At 31.7% G+C, this 24047-nt stretch overlaps 1 protein-coding gene across 1 annotated transcript; it reads right to left on the bottom strand.

Annotated features, from left to right (window-relative positions):
* Nucleotides 1–23405, bottom strand: LOC107439316 (sodium-coupled monocarboxylate transporter 1-like). The gene is made up of 11 exons (XM_071182972.1): nt 22996–23405; nt 21651–21716; nt 21458–21577; nt 15348–15502; nt 13870–14010; nt 12689–12827; nt 7896–8097; nt 6377–6528; nt 3843–4060; nt 2800–2897; nt 1–689 (listed from the first exon to the last, which is right to left on the bottom strand). Exons 1-11 carry the CDS (start codon nt 23335–23337, stop codon nt 517–519), a joined length of 1806 nt encoding a protein of 601 aa, XP_071039073.1. The 5' UTR covers nt 23338–23405; the 3' UTR covers nt 1–516.
* Between the last annotated feature and the right edge of the window lie 642 nt (nt 23406–24047).

Consider the following 24047-nt stretch of genomic DNA (forward strand, 5'->3'; position numbering starts at 1 on the left):
TCCAAAAAGAGGTTTTTATTTAATATAGACAAAACGGAACATAATGAAATCACAATAGTCAACAAAACTTTTATGAATTGGAATGAATGAGTACCTGAGAAGAATATAAGGTGTTCTGTAACTACCGCACTTAACATACAGTTTTAGAGTTCTCAAAAAAATTTTAATGGAAAAATACACACATCTTAGGTTCTAAATTTATATTTAAGTCAGGTAGAAATAAAGAGACTATTGAAATCACTGGTGAGAAAAGCGGGATAAGAAACATAAAAACCAGTTTGACTGCCCTATGAAACTTAGAGACGTTTTTAATAATCGATTTTCATATGCTCTCTGCTTCCACTTGCAAATCCTCATTATTGTTGCTCTCTTCAATCCCAACTTCCTCTATAGTGATTCTTTAGATTTCAAGGACATATATAGTTTTACTTATTAACTGTTGAGAGCAGTCATTGTGGAACACCCTACTGTGTTTTGAACGGTATGGTGATAGTCTGTATGCTATCTGCATATAGTTTAATTTTTACTGACAGTTTCTAGGTTTTTTTTTCTCTTTAAAGTAACTATTTGGCTTCGAAGATCTTCTACTGGTATCAGACATGCAATGTTTGCTGCAGCTTTCCTGTTCCAAAATCGTGTTACTGGGCTGAGGCACCTGGAATCTGCAGCAATCACGTTTCTGTTCCAACCTGGAAAGAAATAAGTCATCCACTTTAGTTTAGAGTCCCTATTGTATATGACGCAGTTAAGAGAGTTACGACATAAGGGTATTTTGAGCTCCAAAGCTTACTGGTAAGAAACGGAGCAATGCTAAATATAATTTCGCAGACTAAACATGCGGCTATCGACTTTATAGTTTAAGTTGATTATTGATCACCGAGTAAAAAATTAGTACTCATAAAAGGCATCATTTAATACAATGTAATACCGTCGCTTAGGGTTGTGAGTACGACTCGCTTACTGAGGTGAACGCTAACACGCATATTAACACAAACGTGAACACTTCCTCATAAGTATTTGGTGATGTAATTTCGAATAAATCTTCAGAAATAGAGCAACATCTCCTTTTCAGCTTTTTTAGATAATAAAATATGAGAGTCTGAACAAGAATGGTGCTAGACTAAGCCGACAGGGGATCAGCAATCTCCCGACAGGGGGGCTAAGAAAATTTTGAAAATAAGCAATACTTTTTAATATACGAATAATAATTAATATGATATACACATTTTTGTTCTGATAAAGAATTTTAATATTAACAAAGAAAAAATATAAGGATGATATCTGAATAAATAAAAAAATATATGCACATCCAGCATAAGATTTTACAGTGTTCTCAATTAAATATTATTCAACTCAAACAATAAGAAATTTATGCATAACTAGAAAAAATTCCAAAGAGATCCGAAGAGTTTGAGTAATAGTTTGTTTGAGACCAGTTTGAGTAATAATTTTGTTACAGATATATATATATATATATATTAAAATTAATATGATTAACTAATAACTAGGTAATTCAATTTTATTTTAAATTAAACATTATATTTTTTTAAAACTCGAGTATTTTAGAAACTAAATAACGTGTGATCTATATTAAAACAGAACTATTATTTGATTTACTTAAACATAATAGTTTTCTCCTTTACGCTTTAGTTCCACTTGTTAAGATACTCAAGAATATCGTTAAATAATAGGGGAGAGTTACATCACAAAAGATATTTTCACGCTACGTAAGTAATTTTTTTTGGTATTAGAATATTATATTGCAACAAAGTAATTTTGTTTAAACAAATAAAAATTATTAACCGAATATGTAAGTGGACACTTTAATTAGCATTTCAATAAAAAAAAATTAGTTTTGTTAATTAACTAGCATTGTTTTTAACAAATGAAGCTGAAATGGCGTCTTGGGGACGATTGTAACAATAAGTAAAGGGACGATTGTAACAGCTGAAAATAAATAATCTTATGTTTACAAACCATTACTTAACTCTTTAAGAACCACCAATAGTTTCCTATATTATTTATATTATGTTGCATGTGAGATTTTTTATTTGTCACCTTTCACAGCATAAATTAAAATATTTAACCTCTTAAAGTTAAAAGTTTAACCCTTTAGGTCTCTGCTCATTATTATTTTTACTCCTGAAATATCACTACTTTGATCAATAAAAAAATATATCTCAACTATGATAATATGTATAATTAACTATGTTTTAGTTGAATTTATGAACTGTTACAATTGACCTCGTAAGTGGGGATAATTGTAACAAGTTCACGACTGCCGAAAATTGTTAATAACTAATATAATAACATTTAAAATAGGATTTTTTTTTCTAGTAGAGGATAGTCTACTTTATTCGTCTGTCAATTAATACTAATAATATATTGGATTTTTTGTTAGTTAAAAATAAGTTTTTGTTAGTTAGTTAAGTAAAATTTTACAATTGACCCCACTCTCCCCTACTATTTCGATAAATAATTTGAAAAATGAAATTTTAAAAAAAATTTATATTGGCAAATTATTTAAGAGTGAAGAAGAAGATCGCCAATACCCGCATTTGTGACCTATGACGACAACGCCAGCTGATCGTTTATCAAAAAAATTACTTGCTTAAGTTGAGCGAACTTTCACCACATTCGTTAGAATATTGATTAAAGTGAAATTAAATAAATACAGTTTTACGACAATAGCACAAGCGGTTCGGAGTTACAAATCACACACACAAAACTATTTCTTGTATTAATATTGGTAAAAATTAATGAAAAAATTCTAAGAGCATGAAACATTATTCATATTACCTGTTATAAATACCATCAACATTATCATTGACCCAGTGAGTACTGTACCAAAGGTATGTAGCCATAAATACGAAATCTTGTAAACAACAAACGGTTCCCTGTAATTAAAACAAACAGTAACTCTATTTTTTGTACCATTTACACGGATCATTGAAAAAATGTTCCGAAATACTTTTTTTTTACAATGCACAGTGGGCCAGCATCCAAGGTTTCGTGGCCATAATTAGTATTTCGATAAAATTTGTTTAAAAATTTTGGGTTTTTTATGTACAGGTAAATTGAATTCATAGTTAAAATTTTGAAATACACTAAAAATTCCAAAAAAAAAGACAATATGGCGATCAAAATAAAAAAAATAATAATATAGTATGTTTAAATAATTAAATATAGCAATGAAAATATAATAATTTTCGTAATTTTATCATAAAATTGAAAAGCAAATTATATTTCCGAAGTAATATTACAAATTAACACGAAAACATGAAGAAAAAAAACATAATTTTTGTTTTTCGGTATATTTAGTTCACCTTTGCAATATGTTCAAAATGGGGCAGGTTTTTTCGAAAGAAGAAACATCAAAGAAGTTTAGCTAATTACCTCGTGGAACTTTTTGGAGATAAGTTTCGAAAGTGATTCAAACATTATAAAATGTCAAATAATAAGATATAAACTATAAGTGTGTCAAGAGTATTAACTAATCTAACAAATTGAAAAAATTGCACTATAATTTCAAACTAATTACTCTGATAAAGATGCAACAGTAAGGTGAAATTCCTATATATATTTCTGAAATATAAATTTAAAAGTTACATTTTAAAAAAAAAAATTAACATATTTTTCCCTACATTGTATACCCTTGTCGGTCCAAAAAGTAAATTAGAATGTTTGGAATGATTATAAATACTTAATTTGGGCGATATTAAAACTGCCTACACATATTTAGTTGAAAATTTAATTTTGATTTTTGGCCAAAGATCATGGTCTTCTGGCCAACTGTGCAATGACGGAAAATAATATTTTAATGATATCTATGTAGTTCTTACTTTTTCTCACTCGGAAGGAAACATGTTCCATTGAGGTTGGCAGTGTTATTGAAGGAGGAACATTCGGTGAAGTTTTTCCAATTCATAGTGATGTCATCGCTTACGGAACAATTACTTCTACCCAGCTCAAGAGGAGATTCGATGTAACCACTAATTAAAGTTCCCATTGCAATCCAGATTATGATGGGATAAGTAAACAGCATACCAAGTAGAACGCACTAAAAGAGCTTTGTAGAATCAGACACTTTTTTTTAAATGTAAAACAATCAAAATAAAACTTTCAAAAAAGAAAAAGAGGAGAAAGGAAATGCTCTAAGGCATAGATTCTCAACCTTTTTAACGTTGCTGCCCCCTTAAGGAGCAAAAAGCATNATTGTTGGTGGCAGCAAAATACAAAGCATAAAAGAAAATCAACTATTTCTCAAAATTAATAAATAATTTATAATAAAAACTAATTCGCGCACGTACCTGGCCAAGTAAACTATGAGATCTAATCGAAACTAGAGAGAAAGCCGTAAGGAAGCTAACGAAAACCATCATAAAAAACACGGCTCAAATCAAAAATTCATACTGAAAGCGCATGCACTTCAATTTCCACCAAATGACTTGAATGAGTCAGAGGCAAAAACTACAGACTCATGAGGTTAACTGTGTTGGCTCGGATCGGAGAATAGGAGTTGTATAAGTTCGTTTTATTGCTGGTACAGATGGTGTATCGGATAATCTTTATTTATTATATTAATTTAATCTTTTTTCTTTAATATTATTTTTAGATTNCATTCGGTGAAGTTTTTCCAATTCATAGTGATGTCATCGCTTACGGAACAATTACTTCTACCCAGCTCAAGGGGAGATTCGATATAACCACTAATTAAAGTTCCCATTGCAATCCAGATAATGATGGGATAAGTAAACAGCATACCAAGTAGAACACACTAAAAGAGCTTTGTAAAATCAGACACTTTTTTTTAAATGTAAAACAATCAAAATAAGACTTTCAAAAAAGAAAAAGAGGAGAAAGGAAATGCTCTAAGGCAATAACCAGCGTCATAATAAATATTTTTCCTTTACTACAAAATTTTCTGACTTCGTAATACGTATAACTAGCTTTTAAAACTACAAGACCTTTGTCCATTATCGATATTGGGCATAAATATTTGTGACAAATTCGAGCTCAGCACATTCAAGAACATGAGACTTCCCTTTATAATTTCGCAAAAGGTAAAGAATCCAACTGCATAAAAAAGGTATATTTGTGTAAAAATGGGCTTGTATGAGCTTGATATCCTAACTTAAATATCGTCTGCTTTAGTTAATTTGCAGAATTAAGGTAAAGTTCTCGAACTACATAGTAAGCGAAATTCATAGTAAGTGTTGTTGTTGTACCTTATCCTCCAATTGTCTGACGGAGTTAGACAAGATCCAATAGGTTGTTGTCCCTCAAAAAGTCGATGACAAGAAGTGGAGTGGCGTTAAGTCCTCCTTGGAAAGGCCCAAGCAGTCAAGGATATGTTCGGCAGAGGCCTGCTGTGTTTCACACTTGGAGCAGACTGCATAAGTCTTTCTACCGCGATCCGCTTGCTCATTGCCAAAGATGTCAACGTGAGATGGTATCCACTGAAGATGAACGGTGTGGTACTTTGAAATAAGTTGAAGTTTAAGAAGAATGGAGATGCTTGTTTTGTCTCCAACTTTAGTCCAATTGTGTAGGTGTTGAAGGGAGCTGCGACTGTCCGACAGGATCCAAAGTAAGTGTAAATATGATCATTATACCATGAGTTGTTAAGTGTGTTCACTTTTTTTCCCTTTACTGCACAGACATTCGCAAGTACAACTTTCACATTTTACCTGTGCCGAATTGGCATGTTTGTTATTTTAATAATATCAAGATATATCAATGGAAATAGGTTTCACCAAAAGAGATAGGAGAAAATCGTTGATTAATGTAATTGTTGTCTATCAGAATTTGATTCCGAGCAATAGCAATATGCCAAGTGATACTGCATATAAAATTGTCTTTATTTTGAAGGGGTGAACATTTAAAATCATATTTTGCTTAATGTGATAGTATAAAGTTAAAGAGAAGGGCGAAAAGTAATAAAATAATAAAAAACTGGAACTGTTTTAGCTTAATTAATTGCGTAAATAGTTTATAAATCAGAATTTATCAACATCCTGCTTTGATAAATTCTGATTTATAGACCATTTACTTTTTTTCACCCCGTGTGAAGAACGGATATTCAGCTAGGATTAAATAAATAAAAATAAAAGAAATCAAGAATGATATCAATTTTGTGAACAATTATGCTTTCTTTTTTTCATAATTTTTTAACGTTATAAATTAAAAATGCGATATTGTTTTCAGGAAAAAAGTTTTTTTCATTTGTTCTGTATTTCTCTATTAAAGAAATCAGAGTCGAATAGTTAAAAGAATTAGGGATATAAAATTCAACACTTATGTTGTTCGTTAAATCTTAATTTAAGTCTATACAAATTAATTGAGTCCAGACATAAATAAAGTGAATGAATCTTACCTTATCGTCTGCTTTTCGCGTCAAAATACCAATTAAGAATATAACAATAGCAGATCCTTCTAAAGCAAAAAGGGTTATACCAAACTGCTTGAGGCTTTGAACATATGAGAAAGCAAATGCCAATCCAATACCAATTAATCCATACAGTACACCTTCAAGTAAAAATAGGAAAAAGAAAAAAATTAATTATTTTATCTTTGGAAGGGCATTATTGTTATATTGGCTCGCAAGCACAATACTTTAAAAAAAATAAACTACATGAGAAAAAGATTGATCTTATTATTCTGTGTTTTATGTCAATGGAAACTGCATTTCTATATCATGAAATTATCCTAACGCGTAAAAAATGTTAGCAAATTTTGAAACGTTATGATCAAAACTTTCGGAAATGACGATCAAACTAAATTGGTACAAACTCTGATAAGCGGTAAAAATTTGGTTTCTTTCAGAATAAAAGTGTTTATGCAAAATTTTGCTATAACTATCTTTTTAGGTAAATCTGTTTATATTAAGGATAGTAATGTAGTAATCCCAAACTTTTCTTCGGCAAGCAATTCAGGAGCAATTTAAATTAATCATTGATTGTGCAACTTATAAAAAAAATTCAAATTTAGCTTCAACTGAATTTTATTGAATTTTCAGACCTGAATCAGTGGAAATTGAAAAACTACATTATTGCGTTAATTACATTATTTTTTAATGCCGGCTTGGTGATTACTTCATTCACTACAAAACTGAGAAAAAAAAGTGTCCTGTAGCCCCTCAAGTGGGATATGTACTGGTGGAAATTATACAATCGTGATAAATTTCGGCTGTCATGAGTTGACTGCGAACAATAGCAACATGCCAAAAATGATGATAAATACAATTAATCTCTATTCTGACGAGATGAAACACAAAACAATTTGTTTTGCTTAATTTAGTAACATAAGGTCATCGAGAAAAGCAAAAATTAATAATCAATAAATAAAAATTTTAATTATTTCAAATTTATTATTTCCATTCGCTTATGCCTTCAGTTTTGCACATGATTTCATAGCATGATTTGATTATTTTCTTCCTTATTTTATTCACACGTAGAAAAAACAAGCATTCAGTTAGATGAAGTTGTGAAAAAAGGTCGTCTGTGCAAAAGAAAGGTCTTATTTTCTTAAATATTATTTAAACTTTATTGTTGCTCTATGTAAAAAAAAATTTTCAAAAATTTTAGAATTTCTTGAATTTGTGATTCAAATATTGAAAATCGCTTTTTCTCGTTAATAACAAAGTCTTGAAAAGGACGGAACTATATGCTGCAGTCATTTTTTGCTATGTTTTCCTGATATGTATGGCATTTTGCAGAACTTCATTTTCCTAAAACAGGTGTAATTAAATAAAAAAAATTTAAAAGAAATTTCGTTTGTTTATAAAATAGCTTTAAAGTTACGAAATTATCTAGCTTGTGCTTAGTTCCCCTTATTTGAGTTATTAAAAATTTGCTGCAAAACTACTGACAAAATTAACAGACTTTTGCACTTACTAAAAGTTTTCGCGAGTAGTACATTTTTTTTCTCGGAAATAGTTGCAAAACATGGTTGTACATAATCCACCATCGTGACAGTAGATAAGCAATTCAGAATAGAGGAAATAGTACTGAGAGAGCCACTAAATATCCCCGCTATGCAAAGTCCAGTCAAGCCAGGATAGGCAATAAATTTTCTGATAATGTAATAAGGCATCATCTAAAAGTAAATGGAAAAAAAATAACAATAAATTACTTATGTAGCTTTATACCTAATTTTAACACTATTGTAACAAATTCGACAATATCCTAATAATGAAATAAATAAAATTTTAATAACTACTCTTTTTCAATAGTACATAGGAGATAATGATGGGTAATAATGTAACAGGCAAACTACTGTTTTAGTTAGTTAATTATCTCTTAGATTGGCCACTCAGAAAAGTTTTTCAGTTGTGTTTTGCTCTTGATGCGTTTTGGAATGTTAAGACCAGTTTTCAGCAATGCTATGTGCATTGCCAAAAACGATCTTCTTCAAGGACAATTCTTCTTCTTCTATAAAAGTTAATGGAATTGAAAACTTTTAATTTAAATTGATTAATTAAATTTTAAATTGATTCCATTTACTTTTACTCGTTCTCCACTTCTTATTATATCAATCCTTTTTTATAATTGTATATTTCAAAACAGTTTTACAGTTGGGCCATTTAATAGTTAAGTAACGAAACAGGGAGGAAGATCGCTTGCTACATTAATACCAAATAATTATATTATCTGTAACTACTAAACTAAACTCAATGGCGCGACAGCCCATAGAGGGCCAAGGACTACTGAGCCCATCTCAGTTTTCTTGACCTTGGGCTCTGGGATACAGGAGCAGATGTTCCGGTTAGGTGGTCAGCCGAACGCGAAGCCCCCAGTGTTTAGTTCCCAAGCATGCTTGGTACTCATTTATCAACCCACTGAAGGGATGAAAGGCTGAGTCTACCTTGCCCGGTCCGAAGATCGAACCTAGAACCTGTGACACTGGATCAGACCTAAATGTTCACCACTTTCGAAAGACGTGGCGGAAGTAATTTGATGATAATAGAATTATGATATGTTTTTCATTCCTTATCTGACAAAAGGTAAATCTAATTCACCCTTTTCAGTCCACTTAAAAAACATAGACTTAGCATTTATTTTATAATATTTTTCCCTTTTAATTTTGTACCTGTTTGTGTAAGTCAGAAAGTGGTCCAAATTGCGTTTGGCAATATGAATTCAATTTGTATCGGTTAAGAAATAAGGGGAGATTGCAACTCGCATTCTTTCATTTTTTCCCAACGAAACATTATAACTTATTCGAAAATTCTCAATGTTTGAAATGGTGATATGTTTCTTTTACCAATAAAATGGAAATAAAATCTGCACTCAGTGGACAAAACTTGAATTAAAATTAGATTGTAATTCCACATAGAGCTTACCTTAAGTACCTTAGCTAATCAGACAGAAATCGGAATTTCTATTGACAATCGGAATTTCTATCATTTTAGCAATAAATTTGCAATATTACAATAAATTTGGCTTAGCCCTGGTGGTAAAGGAGATAGAGCTCTGGCCTCCCAATGAGATTGCCCGGGTTAGAATCCTAGTGATGGATGGTCGATACGAATTCTGCATCCGGCTTGCACCATCCACAGTGCTGATGTAAAATATTCTCAGTGGTAGACGGTTCATGGATAAGAGTCCCCTTGCCATGAGGGTAACCATGGGAGGTTTTCGCGGTTTTTCTCTATATGTAACGTAAATGCGGGATAGTTGGATCAAAAAAGTTCTCGCCAAAGGCAAATTTCCCCTGATACTTGATCCAGGAGTTCCCTTGTCGTCTGGATTTGGGTTCAAAAACTTCTTCCTTGATGGCTTCCGTAGATGACTGAATAATCATTAGTAAAATTAAAAAGTAAATGTGGTTTTAATTTTATCAAATCAATGTTCACTTGCTTCTATTTCACATAATCAGCTTAAGCTTGTAGCGTATCTACCACTACAAAATTACAACTACAATTCACTAGTATATAAGACATGTTAACTCGACTCTATGTCGGGGTACCTTTTCATAGATGACGGTTGACATAGTCGATAACAACTCATTCCCCACATTGGTGACCCGGACGTGATGCGAACATTCCCCACAAGCTATTTTTAGAAATTCACAAAGGTTGCAATTAAAACAAAATCGAAATGCAAAGTGCAACCTAATTTTTTCACTTTTTTATTACAGTAAAAAAAACTGAGATATTATTGTATTTTTGGTTATGTTATAGTCTAAGGGTCGGGCACAGAAATATTAATAACGAGTTTCCATTGTAATGCTTTAGTAGTAGGTAAAAAAGCAATACCCTTTTTCTTAAGCGTGTCTAAAGGGCAATAAATGATTTAAGCGCCTCGTGGCGGAAAGAATCCTACTACTAATTTTTCAGTTTTATGATTTTTTTATACGTAGTTTTGTTTCAGCGTAATTTACGTTTAAAAAATTTTTTTCAATGCCATTTTTTACAGTTTAAATAATAACAGAAATAAATATTAAAAAAATATACACCGAAGAGCCATTACATTATGACCACCCTGCTAATAACATGAAGGACCACCTTTAGCCCTCACAACTGCTAGCACCCGCCGTGGCATGGATTCCACAAGATGCTTATTCTGAGGTATCTGGTACCAAGCACTCACCAACTAATCCTGCAATTCCCTCACATTGCGATGGGGTAGTGTGGCAGCACGAATTTGGTTTTCCAAGTAAGACCACAAGTGCTCTATTGGATTAAGGTCAGGTGAATTTGGGGGCCAAGACATGACTTGAAAGTCACTGGAATGTTCCTCGAACCAATCCATGACGATTCTACCCTTATGACATGGTGCATTATCCTGTTGGTAAACACCATCACCTGCAGGAAAATCTGTTGCCATGAATGGGTGAACCTGGTCTGTAACTATGTTCAAGTAACTTATAGAAGTCAGGGATTGTTCTATGAGGATTATGGGTCCTAATGTGCCCCATGAAAACATTGTTCCTGGGAGAGAAACCATGAAGACCTGGACGAGCCCATTGTTATAGATGGAATGTGGTCATAATGTAATGGCTCTTCGGTGTATAAGCAGTCAAATGTTCAGTATTAAATTAACTATTTAAGATGATAAACCAAACAATTTTATTTCTTCAATAGAAGAAAAAAAATAGAAGTTCTAAAGATTATTAAGGGCTATTTTTCTTTTTCTTGGAGAGCGACACCTCTTTTTCTATTTTCGAAAAGTGTTGAATGTTGCTATGCCATAAAAAGTTTGTTATTATGTTATTAGAAAGAAAGATATAAAAACAAAAATAAAAGATTTAACCTTAAAACCAAAATTTCAGTTTAAATTGAAATTATTAAGTAGTTATAGTATTTTTTTTAAAAAAAAGCATTTCAAAAATCATATAAAAATATTGTGCTCTGTAGCTCTTATGGTGTAGTATTATGCAGATTAGAGTACACGAAGTGCAAAAGATTAAAACTATGGAACTTCTCACTCACTCAAACCCTGTACGTACATTAAAAGTTTCAACCCTGGAAAGATTTTGCACCTTCACGTAGGATTCTGAGCATCCATGTACAGTGCGCAAAAAAATTTAATTGATCCACACTGACTTACTTTTGATATAATGATCGACTTTTTACCTTATAGGACTCGATCTTAATGGTTCAAGGAGGTGACCTCAAATATGCTATTTAATTAGTGCAGATGATATTTTAAGTTACGAAATAAGACACAAAATCAGAGTTCAAATTGTTTCACCACAGTTCGAGATTTTCTTAAGCGAATTGAAATATTTTTATGCATAATTATAAAATTATTATTTATTAATTATAAATTATTATTAATTATAATTACGAGGGTTGTAAATTAAATAGTGGCAACTTAACCATGAAACTCACAGAAGGGCGGGCATGCGCAAATAAGATATGGGAGCGGTGAGGTGGCACTGTTGTCGATGTGTAGAGTGCAAAAAACAGTCCATCTGCTTAGAAGGGTAGTTGTTGTGTGGCGTTAAAGNTATTATTTATTATTAATTATAATTATTATTTATTATTAATTATAATTCTTATTTATTATTAATTATAATTCTTATTTATTATTAATTATATTTATTATTAATTATAATTCTTATTTATTATTAATTATACATCATTATTATTTATTATTTATTATAATTATTATTTATTATTAATTATAATTATTATTATTATTAATTACAATTATTATTATTATTTATTATTAATTATAATTATTATTTATTATTAATTATAAAATTATCCGAAGATAATCCAAAGCAAAAAATAACTTTTTAAGATACATTTATCATTTTTATTATTTCTTTTATAATAAGCAAAAAAAATTCTATTGTAAGGTATAAAATTTTTTTTTTACATTATTACAAATAATGTAAATTTACATTGCAAAATACGGCGAAATTGCTTGATTCGTTCTTGAGAAATTGAATTGAGGACATACCCTAAAACCATTTAGATTGATATCTAGAACGTGAAAATCTGATCATTAGATCTAAAGTTAATTAGGTTGGACCGTTTATTTTATTTTTTTTTTGCCCACAGTACTTTCGCGCAAGTACTGTGCTCTGTGTGGTGCTCAGAGCTTAAACGTCTGTGTAACTAAAAATTTCTGTAATATGGGGAGTACTCTCCAGGCTCTGCTTCAAAGAATGAAACTGAGAAATTCAGATAGCTGAAAAATAAAGGATGAATAATGAAAAAAAAAAAAATACTTACTTGATCATATTTAGTCAAACCTGTTTGGGCTTTGTCTAGCACAGGATCGCATAAATAGTATAACGAATATAATACTAATCCCGCTAAGTTGCTGAGAGAATGGAAAACAAATACTGGAATAATACTGAATAAAAGACACCTAGTAAAAATATTTATAATATTACTAAATTTAGTTTTAAAATATTATTTATTTACGCATTTAATGTAGTTGTTTATAAAGGCTTCGGAAAAATTTTTAAATAAATTTTAAAATTGAATAAACTGTAATAAATTAAATAACCTGTTTGTAAATATTAGCTCAAATTATTTGCATTGCTTATTCGAATTTTATAGTTGTTGAATTATTCATTTCGTAAACTGCGTTCACTAGTAGTGACTGAATTAAATGCCCACCGAGCCAAAAAAAAAAAAAAAAGCCGACCACCTTGAATAACTTATAATCAAATGATCGGATCTTCACATTCTTGGACTCAATCTTCATGGTTTGAGTAGCTGATGTAAAATATGCTAATCAATAAGAGAAGACGATATTTCAAGTTACGCAATCAAACACAAAAACGTACTTTCTCTGACTAAACATATCTTTTTTTTCGGTGGATTTAAATTTCTGATCCAAAAAATATAGTTGTAGCAGCAATCTGGAAAAGATGGTCACCATAGTTTGGTCAGGAGAACAATCTAAAGTTTGATTTCTCTTAATGTCCATTTTACTTTTTGTATATTTCTCCATATCTCGAGAACTTTTTAATCGAATTATTATTTTTTTTTATTTTTTTTTTTGCGCATACAACTATAAAATTTGCTTGTCCAAAGACAATGCTTTACAAAAAAAACACGTTTTAGTATGCAATTATTTTTTTCTATCATTATTTAGTAACAGTCGAAAAATTTTGAACTGCAAGTAGACAGTTTTTACATCACTTTAAAGAAGATAATATTACATGGCGAAATACAAAGTTTGAGTGAAATCAGTGGAGTTGAATCGAAATCTGAAAAATCGAATTTAAAATGTACGACTTTCTTTTATTCGATTCCTAATAAATATAATATATATATTATACCTATAATATTAATAAAACTATTACTGTGTTGCACATTGCACAAAAGATCAAAAGATTTTGTACTGTGAAAAGCAGTTAAATTATATAAAATTAGCAAAAATTTCTCTATAAAAAAGATACCTTTGTGCTTTTTTAACATCGTTTGTGCTTAATAGTCTTTGTACTTCCAATTGGGATGCACCGTAGCCTCCAAACCCATAAAGGAAACCTCGACAAAGGCAATTCCAAAATGTGTATCTCACCGTAAAATCAAGGCTGAAACTGTTGTATGGATTAATTACTATCTGAAAATATATACTAGTAAACTGCTAAAAAGAGTTGATAGAGTACTAAACATGTTTAAGGAGTATGTATGCGTTTATCGTAAATAGATAAATGGAATTTCTTAAATTTTCAAAGCAAATTACAGAGTACCATGTCGCGTAGATAGATTTGCATAGATAGTCACATAGATTTTGGCAGAGGCAATCTATGTTTCCTCTGAGTTTTTGTCCCGCTGTGCATTATAAAATTAAAACTGCCTTTTCCGCTTTTTTTTTTTTTATTATTAGGGAACCCTAAATGATCGTATTTCATTTAATGAAACTCCGGAATATTAAATAAAGTTCATTAGCAACGGTAAATATATTAACCACATTTACAACTATTTCCAATAGATTACTAATCAATACGAAAATAATTATTCTGAAAAATGAAATATTTTAATTTTTTTATTAATAATAATATTAAAATAACATTACTTGTCTGAAAATTGGATTCCCAGTGCTGTAGAGGCATCTAGTATAATTTTGAGATAGTTTTTTGTACATGCATAAGCTGAAAATGAATTCAGCAAGTTCTATTGTGGTTTTTTCGTTAAAATGGAAACGAGAAAGAACTGTTATAAACGTCTAAATAGTTATCAGAAAAACATATTTTTTTATTGTTTAATTTAGTTGTTTTTATTTTGAATTGAAAAAATTGATATGTAGCACCAAAGCAAAGTATCAAAGCAAAGCTATAAAGCAAAGTTTTATAGATGTATTGCAATGATTCTATATACTGTTATTGGAATAAGCATATTTTTGCGTTTGCTTTTTTTTCCACTGGCATTTTATTTAAATAATTTATTAGAACCAACTAAAAAGTAGCTTTGTACTGCAGAATTTTTCTTTTTCTTTTATTTTCTCTGCTCTGAAATTTCATCTACCACATTCAAGAAGAGTTGCGTAAATATATCTTAAAAAAAGCTTTCTAACTCTAAATTGCAATATCCAATAAGGTGCAAAGCGATTTTGTTTTAAGGTTTCTATTACCAGTTAGAAAGCTTTATTGCAGGGTAACTAAGCTACATCAAGTACTACAACAGAATAAAATATTTTAATAATTTAATCCTCAAAGTTAATGAGTTAAAATGAGAATCAATTAGTTATTCAGAATGAATATTTTTTCTGCTATGCCGAATTTATTTTTAGATTTTTTTGCTTGTATTGTTTGTAATTTAATTTTGATCGTAATTTATTTTTGACTTTTTTTGCTTTGCGGATTTTAATTATTTTGTAACTAAGTTTGAGCATTTTATATTGAACCTTTGATGTTCTAAACATAAATGAACTCACTTGAAAATTTGTAGTCTACCTCCACTCATCGCTCGATCATAAATATTAGATATTCCTCCGGCATCGCTTACGCCAGCAGAATAAAAGGCTATTACAAAAATAAACATGAGAACAGCTTGTAAGACGTCTGTCCATAAAACAGCTTTAAGACCTCCCTAAAATTAAATTTCCTTTTAAGGCGCGTTAAGAAAAGAAATAATACTATTACTCAAAACAGTATTACGTTGCTCAACACATCGTTAGATGTCTTTATTTTTTCAATAATGAAGCAAAAATTTTACTCTTTTTCACATTTAAATTTTTATCAGTTATGTATCATTGACAATTACATTTAAAGTATTTTAATCAAAAAATGCAATCATTCAACCACTTATAATTCTTTTTTGGCAATAATACTTACACAATAATAAGCACTGAAAATATTTTTGTAAGATCTGCAAATGGCATACGATATAGAAAACTAGTTGCCTAATTCGCATCACATGTGTTCTAAACCGTACCATCCTCAAAAGTATTGAGTATTTATAGTTAAGTGAATAAGTAGACCATGTGTAACTCATAACTAGACAGCGGATAATATGCAATTGCATACGTGCATATGCAATTGCATATTTTAGCACTTTTTGCCATTTGTGCATATAAATCCATAAAAAGGTATATTTACTCTTATAAATGCATATTTTCAGCATTTTATGGCTTTTCCTTCCTAAAACCATATCACTCTTCCTAAAACCATATCACTATTCTCTTTATGTTAGCATAAGGAACGCTTTGAATTTTGTTTTGTCTTTCTTTATCACCTGAAAGGGTCAGCTGGATTGATGTTACTGGGGGTGATTGCAATCACGTGAAAAAGATGTAGAAATGAAGTGTGTGTTGGGAAGGGGGGTACAAAGGGCCCACCCAAACAGACATTCGTCATAGAAACCTCAGAAAGGGATGGTCAGATATTCTATGAAGGGATGTCTTTTCCTGGAATAAATATTTGTCAATTTGTGTGGGAAAAATAAGGCTTCTGTGGTAGGTAGAAAATGACCTTCCTTTCCTGTGATTGATTAGTTAAAAGGTGGAGTGAATACATTTTCGGAGAGAGCTGCTATTCTAACATAATTCAATAGTCCATCCGATAGATAGATAGTTTCGACATCCATCAGTTGAATACGTAGTTAGTGAAGCTTCGAACGTGATTTTTTACTGCTGAATTTTATAATATGCCAAAAATTAAGTCGACTAAATGAAATTTAATGAAGACATGGATTTCGGACTATGGGAAGGACTTTACGACCGATGGGGAAATAATATTTTGTGTGATTTATCACATTTCCTGTGAAAAAAAGTGCCAAATCGATCAACATATAAAGACTAATGCTCACTCCGTGAAGAAAAAGCAGAATACAAAAGGATTTGTTCAAAGTTTATTAACTATTCCTGTTCAAGCAGCTAAAAAGGAAAGTGATTTTTCTAGTGATTTACGCAAAGCCTTAGTAAGCAGCAATATTCCTTTAAAAAAGTCAAATAATCCAAACTTAAGACAGTTTTTAAAAAAATATTGTACCAATCAGATCATTCCCGATGAATCGACTTTAAGAATGAACTACCTTCAACCGATATGTAACGAAGTACTGGATGATATTCGACGAGATATTGGAGATGTCTTATGTGGATTGAAGGCGATGAGACGACAGATAAGTGCGGTCGCTATATTGCTCATTTTATTTGTGGAAAAATGGATAATATTCCTACTCGACTACATCTTCTAGCAAGCAAAGCCCTTGAAAAAGTCAATCATTCAACCTTAGCAAGGTTTGTCAATGATTCTATCAGATTATTATTGCCTGATAGAAATGGTTCTGAAGATGTTTTGATTTTCGTTAGTGATGCCGCTCCGTATATGGTCAAATCTGCAGCAGCACTGGAAATTTTTTATCCCAGAATGCTTCATATTACATGTTTGGCTCACAGACTGGCTGAGACTGTTCGAGAAGTATTCTCCTCTGTGAATGATTTAATTTTTAGTATCAAGAAAGTTTTTCTCAAGGTACCTGTGCGCATAAGATTGTATAAAGAAATGTATCCTGATTTGCCCTTACCTCCACAGCCTGTAATAACTAGGTGGGGTACATGGATTGAAGCTGCACGATTTTATGCTAATAATTTTGATGCAATAAAGTCAGTTGTAGATGCAATTGACAGTTCCTGTGCTTCTTCAGTTTATGTCACAAAAGAATTACTACAGGATATCTCTTTGCAGAAGGACTTGGCCATAATTGACACTCACTTTTCTTTCTTAAGTGGAGCAATAACAAAGCTCGAAACATGAGGTCTTCCCCTGGCTGAGGCCATATCCGAAATTGAAAAAATTCAACAGTGCATCAATGCTCTTCCAGACTCAGTTGGGAAGAAAGTAAAAGAAAAATGGTGTTTCGTTCAAAACAAAAATTCGGGTTTTGCAGCAGTGAAGAAAATAAACGATTTTCTTAATGGAAACGGAACTGAACTTCCAGAGAAAGTAAAACCAATGAGTACGAAATTGTACAAGTTTTGTCCAATAACATCGGTTGACGTGGAGAGGTCATTTTCGGCTTTCAAAATGATCTTTGATGACCGACGACATCAATTCACCCTTGAAAATTTGGAAAAACACTTAGTTGTGTATTGCAACAAAAATTATTCAGTTTAATAAAATCTTTCCGGAAAATGCGATGATTTTTCTTCTCTCATTTATCATACTTCAGTTTTAGGCTTTTTCTTCAGAAATGTGTAGATTCAAGTAAAAAATATTTTGACTTTCTTCCTTTTAACAAAAAAATGTTTTAGCTGCGTTTGTTGGAAAAAGTAAGTAGTAGTATTTAAATAAGTTGAACTTTTAATTTCTATTTTAAATGCATATTTCTAGTTTCAAGAGCATATATTCAAGTTTTTTAGTGCATATTTGCATGCATATTTTGTTCGTTTTTTAGTGCATATAATCCGCTGTCTACTCATAACATTTGCTTAATAGCATAATAAGAAAGATAGTGATATAAAATATTTGAACTACTACTAGTAATAGTATTATAAGCCTATAAAATGTTAACGGGTATAAATGTTGCTTTTTAAGACTGTATATTTTTAGGATCTGTTGCCAACTTTCTTCTTGTTGGATTTTAGAAATAGGGAAATTAGCTCAATTGAAGCCTTTAACCATAACATATCAATTTATATCCAGCCAATAATTACTAGATCATTACTTGACTAACCAGGTGGATCATATGTTTTCTTTGCTGCGGTTAGGAAAATTAATTTACTCACAGAAATATTAAATTTACTTAAATGGTTCCGTCTCTTCCTGATTGATTCACGTATTGATTGAGGTTTACTACGATTACAAAGTCAGTATACTGAAAAGCTTTTGCATCAGAATAGTTAAATCTTTTTAAACACTATCCTCCATTTTAATAGCTTCATTATAAGCCTCATTTAGGAAATAAGAAATTTGGTAGTACACTGGAGAGCCAAAAAAACTGGTATAGGCATGAGTATGCAAATAAAGGGGTCTGGAGCCAATCAAAGTACAGCGCTGCGATCGGCAACGCGCATATAAGACAACGAGTGTCTAGCACAGTTCTTACCGTCAACCTGAATTGAATCTCACCGAGATTGAAAAAGATACGAAGAGATATGCCCTTAGCATACTGGAAAATAGACCTTCACGTTCTGATCAGGAGTTCGAGACCTTGCAAAGAGTTGCACTCAACATTTATGACGAGATTGCAGAATGTCGCCGACGAAAGTCCTATTCAATTCATTACCTCGAAAACCTGTACAAAGTGAAATTCTTAGCTAAAGAAATGCTGATTTTGAAGGACATAAGATACTCCCAAAGTATCCCACCTCCAGCCATTCAGATGATAGAGGAAGAGCCGGCCGCAGAGACTGAATCAACCATCGAAACTTCTGAACCAGAAATGACTCCAGTTCAAATTGAGACAGTACCAGAGCAGCCCGAGCCCTCACCTACACCTGATATTAGTGCTGAAAATTCCACAGAACAACCGGAAACTACTGATACTATCATGGAGACCCCAGAGAAGGAGATAGAGCCACAGAAAGAGGACAACACCGAGCCTCCAAAAAAGAAGCGGAAAAGGAAGAAGAAAAATCCTCCTACAGAAACCACAGAGAGTATGGACATGCCATCTACAAATAAAATCTCAGAACCTGTAGCCCCATCAACTGATGAGCCCGCAGAACAGAAACAGATGGAGAATCTACAAAAGAGCAGTAGAAATCATTCCTCATAAAAGGACTTCCATTAGATTCTAAGATTTCAGTCTTGGAAGAAGAACTCACAGCGAATGGTCATCGGCCAATCAGAGTAGAGCAGCTTAAGAAGAGGCGTGGCGAAGAATACAATCTCCTCCCCCTTTTTCTGATCCTACTTCCAGATAGCCCTGAGAATAGGGAATGCATCAACACCAAGGAGATTCTCTCTACTACTGTGCAGATAGAGCGATTTCGTGGAGGTCGCTATGAAGTGCAATGTTATCGTTGCCAAAAATTTGGACACACCCAAAAGAACTGTTCAGATGATCCTGCATGCATGAAGTGTGCGGTCGCTCACTTTTCATACGAATGCTCCAAACCCAGAAGTCTTCCTGCCACCTGCATTAACTGCAATGGAGCGCACCCGGCCTGTTATTCAGGCTGTGGTGCTAGGCCAAGGAGAAAGCCACCTCAGACGAAAACACAGCACAGGAGTGCTACCGATAAAGCCAATAGATTTCTGCAGATCTTCCGTGAGCTGCAAGAACTACTTCAGAATGAGGAGCTAGTTAAGCTTCTCAGATCTTTGCTTCCTGAGAACAAGTCATGGGGACTTTACCTCTGCCACCAAGCCACAACTACAGCCAAGCCACCATCAACTTTTTGATAAAGACATTACTCCAGGCGCCTACGGGCACTATTACAGATGAAGAAGTGGAGTGTCCGCTTCGCGGACAGATACTTCGAACTTAACTTCAGCCTAAGCCCTAAGCACAGTTCTTAAATCGGTTACTGCTACTACAATGCCAGGTTATACAGATTTAAATGAGTTTGAACGTGGTGTTATAGTCGGCGCACGGGAGATGGGACATAGCATCTCCGAGATAGCAATGAAATTTGGATTTTCACGTACGACCATTTCACGAGTATACCGTGAGTATCGGAAATCCAGTAAAACATCAAATCTACGACATCGCTGCGGTCGGAAAAAGATCATGCAAGAACGATATCCGAAGATATCCCCACACCCTCTTACTCCCACTGGTTTATGGACAGCCCTGCAGGATTCATGGTGTCAATTATCTCCAGCACTACTGCACACATTAATCGAATCCATGCCACGTCGTGTTGCGGCACTTCTGCGTGCTCGCGGGGGCCCTACACGATATTAGGCAGGCATACCAGTTTGCTTTTGCTCTTCAGTGTAATGGAAGTAAGTTTTGAAATAGTTCATAGCCTTTTTTAAGTTTTCGTGAAATGCAGTTTAAATAGCTTGAAACTCAACATGCTCCGCAGCTGAACTTGCTACTTTGCTCCTAAATCGTTCCTGTACTATTTAGGAATGCACACGAGGCAATCACTTAAACTAACTGTCATTCTAAACCTCAAACAATAATTAGCGAGTACAGAAACAAGTAGAACATAACAGAATGAGCTGCGCTTGGCACCTATATGATGCATTAAATAATTTTTACATTAGTGTAGTTCTGCTATATCCTTACACAGGATGTTCAAAAGTTACACTGAAAGCTTCTTAAACTTGAGCCGTTAAACTTGAATAAAAACTTGGCGCAAAAACACAGCCATTTGATTCTTATGCAGGGATCTCAATATGAAAAAAAAAATTTCTTAATTTATCCTCTAGAGCTTTCTCCACACAATACATCTTAGAAAATTAGACTTGGTACGAATCATGGAACTAGCTATTTATTAGTATTTTTCAATTCCTAAATAGCATGAAAAATTGCTTTTGAGAGAGATTTTTTAAGTTGCCCAATGTGGACACAATAGTCAAAATTCCTTTTAAGTACATTCATAAGATGGATAAAACAAAATTGATCCCTTATATTTTAATAATTTCTTACCATTGCACAATAAAATGTACAGACTCCGCCAATAACAAGAATGCACATATTTAGAGACAAGTCTGTTACTGCGCTGAGAGCTAGAGAAGGTCCATACAAACAAGGTGACAGGCCCATTATCTAATCAAAATAAAGTATTTTTAATATAGTAAATATACAGTTTCTGGAAAACATTGGTTATATTTCAACTTACCACTTGCATGAAAAACACAGCTGACAATGCATAACGAGTATATTTTCCAAATCGTATTTCTAAAAACTGGAGAAATAATTTAAAAAATATTCAAAAAGGATGGAATGATTTAAATTAGAGTGTAAAACTGAAATTTATAATTCTCTTATGCAAAATCTAAAGAAAGAAGGATCTTCGATTTTTTCAAAATGATAACATAAGCAAAAATGCTGTAAATTTAGGATTTAAAATTTATTTAATCAAAGCTATTAATGAAGTAAAAAAAAATCTTATGTGCGACGAAAATTATAGTATTCATACATATTTTTGTTCTGTAAGCACGTGAATATCAAAAACTCAATTTACAGTTCACGATTGCAATTCTCATTGACATACATTCGATACAAAGAAAGTTCGCTCTTTAATAATCTTTTCAATTGAAAGTTCGTTCTTTTATCAATTAAAAAGTCAATAATACTATAATAATCTTTAAAAAAATCAGAAATTTCTGGATCCTAAATTTTTACATTTGAATTATTCCTTTTTTACTGTTTGACTATAGGAGAACTATAGTTGAACTACATCACTATAGACTAATCAAACAGATTGCTTATCTTTCAAATAACAATATGTCATCTTAACTTTTCATTATTAAATGCTAGTTTTTTTAAATAACTAACTACTACAGGATAGTCATATACATTATTTAAATTCCCACAGCAATACTTTCAAGAGCATTTTCCATCGAATAAAATTTAACATAATCCATAAAATAATTTAATTCTTTCATAAATTTTATTTTTACAAAAAAGATTTTTAATTTAAAAATGGGATATTTATGGATTAACTGACAAGAAGTTATATTCACCGCAAAGAAGAGAGAATTAGATAATAATCGAAATAATTGGATTAGAATTAGATTAGAATAATTGGATAGAGAATAAGAAATAATTGAAGTAATTGGACAACATTTAGAGAAAGCGTGTTTTGTGTCAGATTTCTTAACATAAAAAATCATTTGCACTAATTAATTAGCATATTTAAGATAAGATCCTCGAATTATTATTGAGTTCTAGAATGTGAAAGCCCGTTCATTAGATGAAAAGTTATTCGGGATGTTGTTTGTCTTGCGCAATTTATATTAGAAAATACCTAATAAATTTAAACATTGATAGACTGCCTTTTTTCTAAAAATAGAACTTTTCTTATTATTGCCATATACAAATTCAGCCATCAGTGTGTACAACTAACTATTTGTTCTCTATGATATATATCCTTAATTTTCTATTCGATAATAACCACGACTTTGAAGTAACACTTTTAATGGAGAAGAAAGAAACAAATAATGCATAAGTGTGGTCAGTACCTCGTAAACTGTAGTCACTCCACATTGAAAATAAACTGGAATGAAGACATATACAGCAAGATACATTCCTATTGCTGTTGCGAATGGCTGCACTAATGATTGTATTCCATACCTGTAAACTTCTGCTGGAATTCCCAGCATTGTGCCGGTACCTGTAAGTGTAGCCGTGGTGGACAGTATGACTGGGAATATGGGCATATTCCGTCCCGCCAACAAATATTCTTTCATAGTTCGTTGTTTTCCACTAGAGAATCGAAAAATCAAGCCAATCCCCGCTGATATCAAAAGAAAAAGTAAAATGACCAAATAATCGACGATTCCTAGTGTATATCGTGTACTCATGGTTATAGCTTTGAAAACTTTCCAATGTCAAAAGTTATATTACCTGTAAAAGAATATATTATTGGTAGCAATTAGAATTTTAAGTTCTTACGTTTGCAGTCGCCGTTTTATACTTTCGAACTTTCTTGTTAGAATGTAAATAGTTCTAAATTTTTAATTCCCGAGTCTTATGAAAATATTATAAAGCTTTTTTTTAATGAAAACGCAGAATGAGTATTATCATAAAAAGAGATCTCTTAAAAATTTAATTTAAAAAATTTAATTTAAAAAATTTGCATCATAGAACCTATATTTTTGGTGAATAGCAATATCATTCCTTAAAATGACAATTTGTATTAGAGTTTTAAAAAAAATTCTAAACTTTAATGAATGTGTTTAGTTTTTTTTTTTTTTCATGGAAAAGATTAAAATTGTGATAATAAAATGAACACTCAAAACTTTTATTATACTTTCATATATTATATTGAAATATTTTCAGGTCATTGATAATCTCTATGAGTTCATTAATATTATTCATTGATGTTCTCTATTCTTTCAAATAGTTCTGTATATTTTACATTTGAATTGGCACTCAAAAACAATTTCATTAGTAAAATAATTTATAAAATTAAAAATGAATTCTAAAAGTTTTAATGTTACTTGAGTACTTTAGAAGTTAGAGCCATAAATTTTTACCGAGTAATATATATATATATATATATATAAAAATG

The sequence above is a fragment of the Parasteatoda tepidariorum genome, chromosome 7 (genome assembly GCF_043381705.1).
Source record: "Parasteatoda tepidariorum isolate YZ-2023 chromosome 7, CAS_Ptep_4.0, whole genome shotgun sequence".
In the NCBI taxonomy this organism is placed as follows: domain Eukaryota; kingdom Metazoa; phylum Arthropoda; class Arachnida; order Araneae; family Theridiidae; genus Parasteatoda; species Parasteatoda tepidariorum.

Bases quoted from the DNA above. Each gene is read 5' to 3' on its own strand.
- LOC107439316 (XM_071182972.1), bottom strand. From the start codon at position 23,337: ATGAGTACACGATATACACTAGGAATCGTCGATTATTTGGTCATTTTA. The intron at 21,578-21,650 runs GTAAGTTGAAAT...TATTTTGATTAG, and splicing joins CTGTGTTTTTCATGCAAGTG to ATAATGGGCCTGTCACCTTG. The intron at 8,098-12,688 runs GTAAGTATTTTT...ATTTACTTTTAG, and splicing joins GTTTGACTAAATATGATCAA to ATGATGCCTTATTACATTAT.